Source organism: Trachemys scripta, chromosome 2 (genome assembly GCF_013100865.1).
Source record: "Trachemys scripta elegans isolate TJP31775 chromosome 2, CAS_Tse_1.0, whole genome shotgun sequence".
Taxonomy (NCBI): Eukaryota; Metazoa; Chordata; order Testudines; family Emydidae; genus Trachemys; species Trachemys scripta.
The window spans coordinates 271,427,012-271,442,853 of record NC_048299.1 but is presented as its reverse complement, the minus strand read 5'-3'; the positions used below and the strand labels follow the sequence as shown (position 1 = coordinate 271,442,853).

General features: G+C 47.6%; 1 protein-coding gene across 1 annotated transcript in view; it reads left to right on the top strand.

Annotated features, from left to right (window-relative positions):
- Nucleotides 1–15,842, top strand: part of COL22A1 (collagen type XXII alpha 1 chain) — a 302,778-nt gene that overhangs the window by 266,238 nt on the left and 20,698 nt on the right. Inside the window, exons 43-52 of the mRNA XM_034763665.1 lie at nucleotides 1,261–1,305; nucleotides 1,800–1,847; nucleotides 4,078–4,191; nucleotides 5,874–5,927; nucleotides 7,830–7,883; nucleotides 9,665–9,718; nucleotides 11,895–11,948; nucleotides 13,469–13,522; nucleotides 14,400–14,444; nucleotides 15,784–15,837. Of these exons, the coding sequence (XP_034619556.1) occupies nucleotides 1,261–1,305; nucleotides 1,800–1,847; nucleotides 4,078–4,191; nucleotides 5,874–5,927; nucleotides 7,830–7,883; nucleotides 9,665–9,718; nucleotides 11,895–11,948; nucleotides 13,469–13,522; nucleotides 14,400–14,444; nucleotides 15,784–15,837 (576 nt within the window). The remainder of the gene's footprint in view (nucleotides 1–1,260; nucleotides 1,306–1,799; nucleotides 1,848–4,077; nucleotides 4,192–5,873; nucleotides 5,928–7,829; nucleotides 7,884–9,664; nucleotides 9,719–11,894; nucleotides 11,949–13,468; nucleotides 13,523–14,399; nucleotides 14,445–15,783; nucleotides 15,838–15,842) is intronic.

The window sequence follows — 15,842 nt, the reverse complement described above, 5'->3', positions numbered from 1 at the left end:
TTTCTTCTGATTTTTCCACCCCAGCTGAGGCCAGGTGTCTCTTGCAGGGCGATCACCGATACAGTCTGATGTCACTCAAGAACACACACAGCAGGGGAGACCAGGAGTGTGCAAAGGAAAAGGACAGGACCTTTCCATGGGACTCAGTGGTGCCTCACAAAGCAGCACCGACAGAACTGGAGATGGCAGGAAGCATTGTGCTGCAAGGCACCCAGAACGAGCGTGCCCACTGGGCCACTCTCTAGGAGAGTGCTGTGTGCCTTCCCCTCTGCAGCCCACCAGCTCTGCTGATGGATGGTGAGGGACCAGGCCCTTCCATGCCCTCCCTCTCCTCAGAGAATTTGCTTTCCATGCTCAAGTTTGAAAATGTCAATCTCAGAGCGGTGCTGGCTGCGAGAAGAGCCATGTTGCCAGATTTCATGCAGCCAAATGTCACGGGTGTGCAATTGCCTGAAATGAACCGGCCTATGTTTCTGTGGAACACTTCTCCACATAGATGTAGGCCTGACTGATAAGTAAGGGGGGCAGTGGCAGGCACCCCAAGGATGAGGATCTGAAATGTTGCCAGATTCTGGCCCTTCTGGAGGCACTTCCTACATAGCCCCTTCCATGTTATAGAACGTCTTCCTTTTCCTTCCAGGCCCAGATCTCAGGTATTTGACATATTAGTGGTGCCTTGCCAATTGCCCATCTCAATCTGTCTCTATCACTCACACATCTCTGAAAACTGGTGTCAAACTGCTCCCACAAACGATGACTCAATGGTGCTCCAAGTGACTGCCAGGATCCAATCTTGCAGTTTCTGATGCAGGATCGGGGCCTTAGTTTTAAATGCTCCAGTTGGGCTCAGTCTTCAGTGCTTCATTCATCTCTCCTTGAAACTGCTGCAGCTCAACCAAGTATTACCTGTGCCTTAAGTGACCATGAAAACATGATGAACCAGATTTGCCCAGGGGATAACTTCAGTGGCATTAAGAGTAAAATCAGTGAGGAGTGTGGAAGGATGTGTAGTGAGAGCAAGTAATTCAGAGATGGAGGTGGATGGAGAGAGGTAGATTCTAAATGTTACCAACATTTAGATACATTACTAGTTCTTGTAAAAGCGTGTGTGATTGTCCCAACACTTGCAGGGTTGTGTGACAGTAGGCACAAATGAGCAGTATCCTGGGATGGTGTGTTTATGTGTGTGTATGAGGAGCGGGAAGAGAAGAAAGGTCTTATTGTGAGTTAATCTCAGATTTTTCTCTCCCTTGTCCATAGGGTTTACCTGGAAATCCCGGGGACATAGGACCTCCTGGAAAGCCAGTATGTCATTTCACTTTTAGATTAAATCCCAAACAATTCTGCTCTTCTCCCTTTTATATCAGTACCTCCATATATCCTATCCTTCACAGTGACAGTTAAATGTCACTCGCTTGCTGTTCTAACCGGAAGAACAGCTACAAGAACTAAGAGCGAAGAGTGATTACGGTAGAAGCGCCTGTGGTAGGTTTGGCTCAATATAAAAATAATTGAATATGCTGTATGTAAATGAAAGCAAAAGCTCGTAACAACATTCTCTTAGTATTTGCATATAAAACCCAAGGCCAGAATCTGTATTTTCTACACATGCCCTGCCCTACTGGAATAAATTTATAATGCCATTGACAAAGGACATATAGGGCCCAATGAGCACCAGACAGTGCAAGGAAAATCAGTACCATACCACAGGGAATTTTCATGCAAATTTACCTCCAGTGTCTCATTTTATAAAACTACTTTTTAAGTTTGTATTAAACAACGGATTTCTCTTTCCACAGGGTGCCTCCTCCCTGCTTTCTCCTGAGGACATAAATCTTTTAGTCAAGGTACAGGCTGAAATTGCCTTTGTAATGAGATTGTTTTTTGCTTTTAACTTGATGACTGATGCTACATTATGGAGATGTGTCTGAACTGTGAGTGCCAGATGTGCATCTGAATATTCTAAACAGCCAGATGTGCAAGCAGTTTGCAGTTCATAGAGTCACACTGTCAACTGGTGGCACTGGGGACACATTAGAGACCGAAGGGGGTATGGCCAGAGTTAGATATGCTCCAGTAATCTCCACCAGTGTAATGGCTACAAAGGCCCTTACAAGCTGGTATAAATTAGAGCAGCCCCAAGGTTGCTGCTCTAACTTTTAGTGGGGCCTGAACTGGCCCTCTGAAGCACCAGGATCAAATATTTTCAAGTATAATTCCCTAAAGATGGGCTTTAAATGCCACTGAAAGCATCTAAATAAAGAGGCCTGATTTTCAAAAATGCTGAGCCTCTATGTCTCCTGCTTAAGTCAGTTTAAGCTGTAGGTGCTCAATGCCCTTTGAAAATCAGTCCACGGTTGCATTAGGTGTCTAACTGGGGATGTAGGTGCCTGCCATTAAGCGCCCACATTTGAAAAGGTTGGTTTGTAGGTTTGCTTTTGCTGTCCACAAAGACGTTTTCATGGGAAATGATTCAGTATTTGACACCAAGCAGCTGCTAAATCTTTACTGATGACCATGGGCACAGTAGTGAGATTTTTAAGCAGTCTAGGGACATGGCAAGAAATCTTTTCCTATTGCTTAAAAGGCACTGAAAAAATGAACTGCTAACTGGCCCCCTTCTTAGATCTGAAAAGAGCAGCCCTCTCTAGTTACTACCTTGAGATGAAACCTTGTATTCACACAGCATCTCTTCTCCAAAGTTCCCAAATATCTTTACACAGAGTGCACTGTATGAAGTTGTTTTGTATTCGGTAGCACCTGGAGACCCCAGCTGAGCTCAGAGCCCCATTTGTCTAGGGGCCATACACCCACACAGTCGGAGGCAGACCTTGGTCTAAAGTGCCTATGTTCTAAGTCAGACAGACACCCAAAGAATAGCAGGGAAAAGAGCGGCAAAGTGCATTGCCCAAGGTCATACAACAGATCCCTGGCAGAGCTGGGGATAGAACTGAGCCCTCCTGCCCTATCCACTGGACTGCACTGCCTCTCTGTATACTGGGCTCACTTCACCCACCACTGGAACAGGGCCAACCCTCAGGTGGAAATGCTAGGAATTCTGTACGCTTGCCGGGTGGTTTTTGAAATAAAGAATCATGTAGTGAGCTGACACTTCAAAGGACAGTGGAGGGAGACAGAGCATAATTCCCCATGATGGAATTTGGCCAGGGTACTGTGGCATGCATCTACTCTGGCAACAAATGCCAAGAGATCTTTCATGACCACAAGTGGGCAGCGCTTCACTTCTCCCTGTTAGTCCACAGTGCCTACCACCACTCTGCTGGACATAGGTTCAGTACTGACTAGGAGGGCAAGTGCCCCCCATCCTGCTTTCTCTAGGGGTGGGAAGACTGTGGCATGAACTCCCCCTCTAAATTAAGGACCATCAAAAACCTGACCACTTTCCATTAAAAGTGCAAGGCATCTTTCTTTAACCTGCCTTCTCTAACATAAACACATAGCAACAGGTTTTTATGTTAAAAACACCACACTGCATGAGACACTCCACTGCACGTTTCTCCCTGCAGGGAGAGGATGAGAGAGAGCAAACAACACATGACAAATGTGTAGCCATATCGCTCAATGCTCTACTGGAAGGCGCTCAGATACCATGGTCACCAGCATGGTATAAGAACCTATAGAGAATAGAGTAGGAGCCACCCCCAACTCCCTGCAGCTCCTGGGTTTTCCCTGGACAGCTGCCCTTCAAGCACTGACCCAGCCTAGCTTTTGAGGTTGGATAAGACATTGTTTTGAATCTGTAAGTTAACAAGAAAGAATTTTTTTTTTTTTTGTATTCCCGCTTCACATTTCTCCTCTCTCTCTCGCCATTAGAATAGGCCTTTTCCCCCATTCTGTGAGCCTGGCTTGGATACTGCGTTATAACTCATCTGGCCCCCTTGAGGACTGCCCGTAATGCCTACTCAGGTGCCACAACAGTTCTGTGGCCTCCCACTGATTTGAATGGAGCACAGACCTAGAGCGTAGGCCCATAGTGCCGCCGAGCGTCCGTGGGACCGGAAGGGAGCCTCAGTCTCATCCCTAATGCTCTTCTCAGTGTGACCTCCTCTCTTTTAGGATGTGTGTAATGACTGCCCACCTGGCCCCCCGGGGCTCCCTGGAGTGCCAGGCTTCAAGGGCGATAGAGGTGCCCAAGGACCTCCGGGTAGAGATGGCCTGAATGGGAAAATGGTAAGAGAACTGCAGTAAGGTTCATGCTTCAGGATCACTTTGATAACGGTCTTTAGCCTTATTTTAATAGTCCTGCATTTATTGTCAGAGTAAGAACAGTGCGCTAGCTGCTTCATAGATGGGTCTGAAGCCCAGCTCCTGTTACAGCCCCTTTACCCTGCTCTGGTAGCATGAAGGAGCTTAGCGGGAGGAGGAGGGGACAGATGGAAGGGTGACGGGGGTGGGGGATTGTGCAGAACTCTGCCCTCCAACAATTTAGGGATCTACTTTATGTTGAGGCTTGCTCCAGCCCTCAGAGCGGCCTAGAATACAGGAGCCAGCCCTCCCTCTTGCGCTGCATCTCCTATACAACCAGCAGAAGAGCCTGGTAAAACCAGAGAGGACGTTTCAGCCGGGCACCTGCAGACAAAGAGAAGAGGCTACACACAAACAAAGAGAAGAGGATGAGAAACCACCAAACCAGGAGGGCTGAGCAGAGGAGAGGAGTACAGTTCTAGGAGCTCAGGGACAGCTGGATGGATTTTCTGTTTGTCAGGAGACAGCCCGCGGGAAGGCGTGAGGGAGTGATTTTTAGGGAGGGGCTTGAAAAAGGGGAGGGTGGGGGCCTGTGAATACGTGATACTCGCTGAGAATAAAGGTTGCAGAACTGGATCTCTAATATGTAGGGATCTAAATGGGAGAGGAACAGTCGTGGGACTCCACTCTCAGTCCACGCATGCCATGTCCAGTACCCCATAAGGACCCGCATCTCTAGCCATCCCTGTGCCCTAATTATCAGGTCCTTCTCCCAGCCTCCCTCCAAGGCCTATGTGGCTCCCTCTCCCTCTACATCAGTTGCATACAATACATAAATTGGCACAGAAAAGTCAGTGGAGTTACTGGTGCAACTGATAGTCTGGCCCCAAGCTTCTGCGTATCTCATGTCATTTCAGATCTTCCATTTACATCGTGCCTCTCACCCCGAAGCACTTAACATATGCGGGAATCCCCTCTCTCGGCCATCGAAGGGCTGCTCTATTAGAGTGGAACACAGGAGTTGTGTAAGACAGCACGGGAGAGATGCCATATCCAGCTTTAGCCGGGGAGGCAGAATGTGTTTTCCTCCAGTTCAGCCGGGAAACCACTTATTTTTGTAGAAAGCTGCCTGGGCTATTTAATTGCCACAAGAAGCCAGGACTGTGATTGTATATTTTATCCAAAACAAAGCACCTCTGGGTAGCGCAGTGCCCCCTGGCCCCATGCTGGGGCATTAGTTCAGTACAAATTCAGAGGGTAGAGTCCCATTTATTGAATCCCACCGACTTTTCTTTTTTGGAAGTCTCCCATCCCAGGACTGACCAAGGTTAGCACCTGTGTGCGCGTGTAATACACTAACTACATGACTGTGATTATGTCTCCCTCTAGTGGCTGGCCTGTCTTTTGAATAAGATCCAGCTTTTGAATAAGACCTTTTGGTGTTAATGGGTCCCTCTGATGCTGTATATATGTAATCAGGAGCTTCTCACACAGGCACAGAGCATCCAGGATAGCTGGACTGAGTCCTAACTGTATTAGGCTGCAGAATTGAACGCTTATCCTTGCATCTATTGGTTCTGCACATGATGGGTGGCTGGTCACTTACTATGTCTTTCTGATTTTGTAAGCAATTAGTGTGATTGAGCGCTCTTTCCTCTTTATTGTAGGGCGATCCTGGACCCCGGGGTCTCCCAGGCCCTCCAGGGGTGGATGGTCCAAAGGTCAGTAATTCTCCTCAATTAACATCACCTGGATTGACTCCATTCTTATGTAGAGCAAAGGCTGAAGCGGAATGCAGAGGGGAAGAACTTATGTGGGACTTGAGTGGTAGACAGGCCCTGTGCTACCTTTCTGAATTTCACCCCTGAGTCACACAGCTTCCCCATGGACAGCCCAGCAGTCTAACATAGTATCTAGCACCGCTCCCCCATCTCTGTTTGCAAAGACCAGTTAGGTTTTGATCCTCCACACAGAATTTGGTCTCAATGGGAGCTTTGTGCAGGCAAGGATTGCAGGATGGGCGCCTTACTATCAGTTTGGATCCACTCACCTGAGGAAGGAGGGAGAGCCCCAGCCCTGGAAATCCTGCACCTTCCTTTCTACTTGAAAAATTCCTTGCTTGAATGGTTTTGATGTAACAAATGACTTGGTATGCCGGGGGCTACACTGACAATGCACTGAACTGTCGGTCTTTTAAATGGCCACAGTCACTTGGTCTGTAGCACCCGGTATTACTCGGAAACACATTGGAAGAGGGGCTGATCATTTTAGCTATTTACCATGTCTCAACCTCACATTCAAGGGTCATTGACAAACGCCAAGCGATGAAGGGTTCTAGTAATTTAACAATTCGAGCTCTGGCCTTGTGTAACTTCCGTGATCAGTTTGCTCAGAAAGTCAGTGCTTAGTTACGGTTGGAACATTTACAGCTGCCTCACGTGAAACAAATCAATGGCAACAGAGATAAGGAGTTTCCCCCTAGACTTACCTGCCTTCCAGCACTTGGTTCCAGTCTCAAACAGCGTCTGCTGTTTAATTCCTTTTTATTTGCAGTTATTACAATGAACGAGGAGTTATACTGGTTCAGAAAACTGATTTTACTTCTTGCCATGAAAAGTACAGAAAGGGCAATAAAGGAACAAAAGCCAAAGTGCCGTCGGTTAAGATGGGAGAACATTCTGAGAGAAAACTCAGAAAACAGCTAGTAACCCAAATAGATGTATGTGTTATAGGTAATTACTGCAAACACTCAGCTGTCTGAGAAATAACCATTCTCTGCTGTTCAGTCATGCAGTGGGAGGGAAGACTGGGGTGGGAAGACTCAGCATTTGACTGACATAATGGCATAAGATTTGAATTGTCCATATGAACATGAACAAACCTAAATCTAATAGGTGGTCAATATCCCAAGTTGCATTCAGTTCATAGATGCACGTACCCACAGTCTGCAGGTGCTCAAATAAAATAACAGACAGAGAGTAACGCCGTAAGATAGCCAGCTGGTCTGTTGGGACTCCTTCCAAAATGCACGGTAGGGCTTCCCCGGGATTTAAAGTGCAGAGTGCGCTGCTCTTCTGAAAGCCCAGCGTGGCACACTCTGGGGTAGAAACCCCCAAAACTCCCCAGAGTATAGTTCAGTAGAACTGCAGGTCCTTTCTCGGTCAGTCCCTTCCTGTTCCTCTGAATGACATCAATCCAGACATATTTTAAGTGATAAACAGCAGACTGTTTTCCCCCACTTGCCTAACTGTTGTTCTCTATTGAACGCTGCTGTGTGTTGGGGACAATGTAAATTCCACACCCAGCAAGTTAGTAGTAATCTGGGACGTTGGTAAAGTCGTATTTTGGGCTTCCCAATCTGAGTAGTTTCCATACAGTGTTTTGTTATTTTTTTCTGATGTGTGGGCAAATAAATGTGGGTTAGGTGGACAGTGAGACCCCAATTCAGCAAAGCACTTAAGCAAGTGCTTATCTTTAAGCACATATGTAAGTCCCATTGGAGTCAATGAGACTTAAGTGCATGTTTAAAGTTAAGCATATGCTAAAGTGCTTTGCTGAAGTGGAGCCTACAGCTGGGAATGTCATAAACCTTAGTGGCTTTCAATGGCTTTGTTTGTTATCAGGGCACTAAAGGAGACCGTGGGACATCTGGGGATGCTGGACCAAAAGGTGGACAGGTAAAAGAGTGTGCTTCCCAAGTAGTGCAACTGGAATATGCGTTTAGGGCTACATCTACACTACAGGGGGGAGTCGATTTAAGATACGCAAATTCAGCTACGTGAATAGCGTAGCTGAATTCGACGTATCGCAGCCGACTTACCCCGCTGTGAGGACGGCGGCAAAATCAACCTCTGCGGCTTCCCGTCGACGGCGCTTACTCCCACCTCCGCTGGTGGAGTAAGAGCGTAGATTCGGGGATCGACCTCCCCGAGAGGTCGATTTCTACCCGCCAATTCAGGCGGGTAGTGTAGACCCAGCCTTTAAGATATAATCATGACTCCCGCCCTGGCGACACCTGCCCTGGCCTCATTGGGGACAGAGGCAAAGATCCTCAGCACCCCTAACCTCCAGAGGGCGGGAGTAAGAAGACTTGAGCTGGGACCCTCCCCATGAGGATGCCCTCCACTTAAAACCCCTCCTCCCTGCCACCACCATCATTTTCTGTAGCGTGTCTGTGGGCTGTCATGTGGCCTTTATTCCCACCACCGTCACCACCACCTCTGGTATCTCTGGGACGCATCCAGTTGGCTGCCTTGCCCTTGTTGGTTTTTAAGGGCTGACCGTCTGGCCTCCTTCCCTGGCTAGTGCACAGGTGAGACATGGGGGTGGGCAGCCTTTTCAGAATTGGGATCCAGACAGCTCCACCATGTCCTGCTGCTACGCTGTTGTGGTTCTCTCTCATCTGGCACCTGAAAAATGCCAGGCAGTTCATGCTATGATGGAGTACCCAGCTACTCAAATGGCTTATCCAAAGATATGATGGGTAAGCAGTTAAGGAGAGGCCTCTGTCTTGTCTGGGGGAGAAACTTGGGTATTTTCCAGGGGAACTGGGATCCCGCAGGAATAGAGGGGAATTAGACAAATTGTGGCCAAAATCAAGCCCAGGTTTGCTGTAGGTTTCATGAACCTTACACTGAAAGTGGGCCAGGTTTTTGGTCCAGTAATGAAGCCCCATAATCCGGTAAGTTTCAAGTTACAAACATTTTTCCTAGCTCTCATTTTGCATAGCCTTCTGCCTTGGCCTTTTGGTCTTCCTCTCCCGGCTCCGATAAGCATAGACCAGCAGATGCCTTAGGAAAAGTGCATCCGCAACATAACTGTGCTTCTTTCTCAAATGACTGCTAACACTGCAATAATTCCTTAGTGAATATTTCCCTTGCATACAAAATATGCAACTCATACCAAGCCTGCTATTATGTTTCTTGACGAGTTATTCAGTCTCCAAAGCCTATGTATATTAAAGACTTTAGATACATCATAAAAGTGCTTTGCTTTGCAAGCCGAGGCTTCAGTTTGTAATCCCAGGATAGCTTATTTCCTGAGGACCAACCCTTCTGTGTGTTCACGCATTTCACTGTTCTATCACTGCTTCCTTACGACTGCCATTTATTGACCTAAAATCTGGGGGACGTAACTCATAGAATCATAGAATATCAGGGTTGGAAGGGACCTCAAGAGGTCATCTAGTCCAACCCCCTGCTCAAAGCAGGACCAATCCCCAACTAAATCATCCCAGCCAGGGCTTTGTCAAGCCGGGCCTTAAAAACCTCCCAGGAAGGAGACTCCACCACCTCCCTAGGTAACGCATTCCAGTGCTTCACCACCCTCCTAGTGAAATAGTGTTTCCTAATATCCAACCTGGACCTCCCCCACTGCAACTTGAGACCATTGCTCCTTGTTCTGTCAAGAGTGAAGAAGAGATTGACACTAATCTAATAGCTCTCTTGTGATTCTGCAGGGTCACCCTGGAATGCCTGGCTTCGCGGGACCTCCTGGAAACCCAGGGCCCCCTGTAAGTTTTCCTCCCCCCCCCCCCATATTGAGAAGTGGATCATCATACTGCATATCTGTGTGTCTCTAACAAGTGTAGCTGCAGACTGCATATGCCACAGAGGGCCACTTCCACCCACGTCTGTGCCATTTCTTTAAGTTTCCCATTGGGTTCGTAATAGACCCTGGAGCATCAGAGAGTCCCAAACTCATGATAATTGCTACTTAACCCAGCTTTCAGCCATTGCTTTGCCTCTTGAATGTAAATTTATGCTAAACTTCGGTTGCTTCCTTTCTAGAAAAGACAATGGGCGTGACATTTTTTTTCACTGAGCCCACATGGTAAAAAATTTTGGTGCTTCCCATATATTAGACGAGGCTGCCAGTTGGCTTTAGAAATAACAACGGTCAAAAGGGAAAATGTTTGGTTCGTTGACTCATTAAATGACACACAAGGATCTTAGACAAGGGTTTCTCTAGTTTTCTCGTGTTGTGGACTTCTTTGGATAGGATTGTCCCCCCGCTCTCGTGCGTCGCCCTTCCCAGTTCCCCATGCTCCACATTAACAATGGTGCTTCTTTACACGACAAAAGCGTATTAGGATGGTGTTGAAGAGACACGGCTAAAATCGGTTTGCTTGAGTGCATTGTGTGCGGCCACTTATGTCTCCTAAGAGCTCTATCTTTTCCCTGATTGTAGGACTCTGACAAACCTCCCTTGAAGCCACTCTGGCTTAACCTGGCCAGTCCCTTTGCAGTTTGACCCTAGCCCTCCTAAATGTTGGCAACCTCCCTCTAATCCCTGTGTCAGCAGCAATCTGACCATGGCAGAATTTATATTGCACTGTTGCTTTGCCATTGTGACATCAGCACCACCAGGAAGGGCTCAGTGGGTCGCTGAGCACGGTTTCGAGGACTCAGACAGTGAATACATGCTTTCTGGCCCAGATCATAGAACCTGTTGGGTTGGGATGGTAGCTGGAGTGGGTGACCACATCCATTTGCTTGCCTATTGGCCAAATTGATTGAAATTGATTGCACAACCTCAAAACCAGACTATCTCGTCTCTTCGCATATTCAAGTTATGATTAGGACCCTACCAATTTCACGGCCGTGAAAAAACATGTCGCGGACCATGAAATAAGCCCATCCTTGTGAAATCCGATGTCCTCTTGTTCCTAGGAGCGCCCCAGCAAAAGGGGGCTCCTCGCTCCGGCTGGGCTGGGGAATGATAGCATCCCCTGCACAGCTGCTCTGGAGGAGGGGTGAGACCAGACCCACCTCCGGGTGCCCCCCCTGCTGCAGCATGCTCTGGGATTGGGCAGCAGCCCCAGAGGTTTCTGCAGCTGGAGGAGGCTTGTGGAGTTGGATCCGATCTTCCCCGTGCTGCTCGGAGCGCCCCAGCAGGGGGCTGCTAGCTGCTAGTCCGGGCAGGGCTGGGGCAGGACAGGACTTGGGTATCTCTCCCAACTGCAGATAACTCCACAGCCCCTCCGCCCCACTCTGTCCAGCTCTGAAGGCAGCACAGAAGTGAGGGTGGCAGGGGCTGTGGAGTTACCGTACGACAGGTTTGCGACCTCCTGCCACAATCCCCTTTTGGATCAGGACCCCCACGGTTACACCACCATGACATTTTAGATTTAAACATCTGAAAACGTGAAATTTACCAATTTTCAAATCCTATGTCTGTGAAATTGAGCATACGTTACCATGAATTTGGTAGGGTCCTAGTTATGGTGATTCCATAGGCCGCCTGAGCAGCTTGCCTTGATGCCAAAGACTTTATAATTAATAAAGTTTCTCATAATATTTAACCTTCTTGCTGCAACCTGTGCCCGTGATGTCTTGTTCTGTCCATATTGACTAATGATTCTAAGATTTGCCTTCTGCAGCATATGCTCTGAGATATTTCTCCCAGCAGTTCTAGTCTTCTCAGAGTTAGTTTGGGCACAATCTTTTTCTAATTACTGTATATTTTCTGGAATGGCAGACAATCTAAAATGTCTGACAATGTATGGCTTAGGAGGCTAATTATATACAGAGGTTGGTGACTGCTTTTCTGAGATGAATTAATGTGAATGAATGCTAATAGGTATGACTGACAGAAAACTGTCATGTTGCCATCTGTGGTACTGCCTGTGTTGACAAGGAAACACTATGAACGAGTGATTCATATTCTTTCTGCTTTGTTTTATTTAGGGACCAGATGGCAAACCAGGACCTGCAGGACCCCCAGGAATGCCTGGGGATACAGTAAGCCATTGGCCAGGGCGTTAGCTTCTTTAGAGTGAGGCTGAACTGAAGCAAACATGATGTTTTCCCCCAAGTCCCCCAAGTGATATTTAAAATGCTATTCATGTTGAATAGGCCCTGCTGGAAACTCTTTGTTTCCTTTCCTTCTATGCAACCCAACCTTTCCAGAATTAGAATTCCTGATACAGCTGTGATGTGATGGGAAAACCCTTCAGTGAGCAGGTGGCTTGCCCACTCTTCTCCAAACTCAGTCCACATAAGTTATAGCAGGATAAATATCCTTCCTTCCCGGGGTTTGGTTTTATTCACCGAAGGAACTTGAAATTCAACCGCATGAATCCAATCCAAGCTTTCTACTCAGGCTTGTCATCTCCTACGGTTACTCTCAGACCTGCTCAGCCCACAGCCTAGGTTTGGATCTCCAGAGAGAACCCGCTGTCTCTCTCATATCCATGAGTGAGCCACGTGCAACACTGAATCAGCAAAACACATTTAAAATTTCCAAGCAGGATCATCACCTGCTGACACAGTGCGGGATAATAAGGGTGAAGGGCTAGCGACGCCACAAGGCCTGCTAGGGATTTCGTTATTGCTATCGGTTGTACGAGGAAAGTGCTCAGATACTACTGTGGTGGGTGGCAGTAAAATACCCTGAGAGAGAGAGAGAATCTGATTTGGCTCTGATCGATCTTAGCTTTTCAATCTGGTTGATCTTCATTGCAAAGTGAAATAGAAGATTCCTTGTTATGAATCGATGTCTCTCTTGTTTCCGAGAGGAGGCATCTTGGAGTAACACAGGCTGCTGAGTCAGAATAAATGCAGCTGTGTGTAATTGTGATGCATTTCTGGAATTGGATTGCTCTGGGTTTGCTAACGAGCCTGTCGCCCCTTGGCCGTTTCTTCAATTCTAGCCTTCATCAGTAGTGACCAAGAATTGCCCCTCTGATGGCTGTTGTGAGATGAGTTAGTCTTAGCAGAGAGGCCACGGACCGAGCTTTTCTTTCAGCCCTAACAGGTGGTCAGGGTGAAGCAATATGTGACAGCCTGTGTGCTGTACAATCCCATAGATCAACAGGATGTCATTCACAGGGACAGTCAGCTAAACACCTTTCATAGCCACCAATTTAATATATACAGACTATAAAACATGCATTGACTGGCTTTTATATTAATTTCAATAGCACGGTGCTGGGCAGAGACTTACTATGTTGTTATCCACTTCTTCACAATTTACACTTTTGAGACCAAATCCAGCCCTCTTTTAAGTGGCTGCAGTTCCCACTGAAGTCCATGAGAGTTGCATCTGTTTATCTTGGAGGCTGAATTTGGCCTTTGGTGTCAATAACTGTGAATATAGCAAGCAAAGTTCGGTCCCTAAGGGAGTGGAAGTGGGAATGCATTAGAGACATGTAGTTCATTTCTCCTCCCCTCCCAACTCCGGGTTTGCGAAGTGTTCTTCCTTGTGAAGCAGCATCTGAAAAGCTTGTCTGAACATTGCCACATCAATGGTCTCTTTACAGGGGAAAGATGGCCCGCCAGGTCTCCCGGGCCCACCAGGACTGCCTGGCCTTCAGGTAAGGGACAATTGCTTGCTATTTCTCATTCAATATGTTACACTTCCTGTAAGCAAGTGGACACAGCCAGTGACATTTCTGAGCTGTCTTGGAGTGGATGTGAGATTTATATTCACTGGGCTCCATACAGTGTGAGTTCTGGGTCGGGCACCTTCCAGCCAAGTGATAGTTTCCAAAATAGATTCATCTGTTCCTCTTGCCTGACTCTTATTTCCCTGGCAGAGATCTTCCCATAGGGCACCAATGTGAGATAATGCCTCCAAGCCTGTGGGCACAGATAATTGTATCTGCAATTCATACTACTACAGGGGATGGGATTTTGTTATGTTCTAGTGTCCAGAATGTAATGATCCCTCCTGTATTGGCTCAAGAACAAGTGCAGGATCAGTTTAATATCTGAAACCACATGGATCTGGCAACTGGGTTGATCTAGTGAGTCTTATCTATCTCTAATGTCTATGGGCCAGATCCTCTCCTGGTGTAAATCAATGTAGTTCATTGAGTAGTCAGTGGAGCGGTGCTGATTTATGCCACCTGAGTATCTGGCCTTACATTCCTATCTTTAAGCAGTGTGAGGGATGCTGACAAGGTGAAGCATCATGCGTCTGACTCCCATCCCATCCCCTGCGTCTGACTCCTCTGTACTTTCCATTCTGGAACATGAAAGAGCCTGTGGTGTTGGCAGGGTGCGGGAGTAGAGACCGTGGGGGCTGGACAGAGCTGTTGTTTGTAAATAGCTGAGGTGTGGAAGTGAGAATGGGGCATCACGGGATGCACAGTGACCAACCAGAGCAGTCATCACAAGATTCACACTCACAGAGATGTACCATTCTTTGGTATAGCCACCCTGACCCCCTAATGGATGTTTCACTTACAGGGCATTGACGGCAAGGATGGCAAGCCTGGATCTCCCGGGGAACCGGTAAGGATTCATGTGTAAATATCATCATTTCAAGCTGCCACAGTCAGGTTTTCGGAGCCCACACCTGGCTATTGCTTGACATGCATCTAGTTCACACTGAACTGCCTTGTGCAATCTATTCATGTGCAAATCTTAGCACCTTGAAAGGAGACCTGGTCCTTTACTCTGAGGGTCTGTGTACACTTTAAACTGGGGGTGTGATCCCCAGCTCGAGGACACAGAGCCAAGCCGCCATGCTAAGAATAGCTACAAATATGACAAGTAGCTGCATTGTCACGAGCTGCAGGAGGGGCTAACGTAGCTGCAGGATCACGAGCTGCAGGAGGGGTAGCTGCACTAGGGTCTCAGCGGGTACGTACTCAGGGTGGCTAGCCGCTCATGCTGCTGCAGGTACGCTCTGTGTGTAGTGCATTCACTCAATCAGAGCTAACATGGGCAGGTCTCCTGGAGCTGGGACTCACAGCTGCAGCTCAAAGTGTAGCCATCTCCGTAGTGCTCCTGTAAATTCTAGAGAGACCCAGGTCCGTCGTGTAATATTAAACGTAGTGAGCCGGTTTTTGTGGATGATGGGGCAGAGAAGGGAGTAGGAAATGCATCCTGAAATGCACTTGTTGGGTTGCAGAGTGACCATTCTCCTCCCTTCTCGGAGAGGAAGTTTTGTGTTTGATTTCCCCGCATTGTTCTTAACTTGTACGCACGGGGAGGAAAAGGACCGACCTGGAGTTTTCCAGCCAAAGGGCTATATTAATAAAGTGGACAGGAAATAGCATTCCCCTAGCATCTGCATATTACTCTGAGAATGCGCTTCCAGGATCTGTTGCCCCCATCTCTCTCCCTGTGATTTGCCAAAATATGGCAAGCTCTTTCCTTACCATGACAGCGGACAAATACTCAGTATTAAGGTATTGTGTAGACTGAGCCACCTTTCAGAGTCAGATGCCCGCAGTTGTGCTTAAACAATTGCACGTGCCCAGTTTCTCTGTGAAAATGCCCCTTTTATATGTACGCACCAGATAAGCATGCAACTGCGTGCATCTAATTTTGAAAATCTGGTCCAGACAGGTACACCTGGCAACAGGTGTGGGCAAATCTTCAACTTCCAAAGGCCACGTCTCTAGAAGCAAGGGTGGATTTACAGTTGGGGGGAGGGTGCCTGAGTGTGTGCACTCAGATGCAGGTTTTGTGGGAGCATCCCCATTGCATTCACATTTGAAGACTCGTCCCTAGAGCCCTCATTACAACTAATGGGGAAGAGCAGAATTCCTTTTCAGATGGTGATGAGGCATATGCTGGCAATGACAGAACAAGATCATAATCTGAATGTGCTTGTTTCCATTAGGGCAAACCAGGAGAACCTGGGCTCCCAGGCCAAGAGGGGGCCAGAGGGTTACCGGTAGG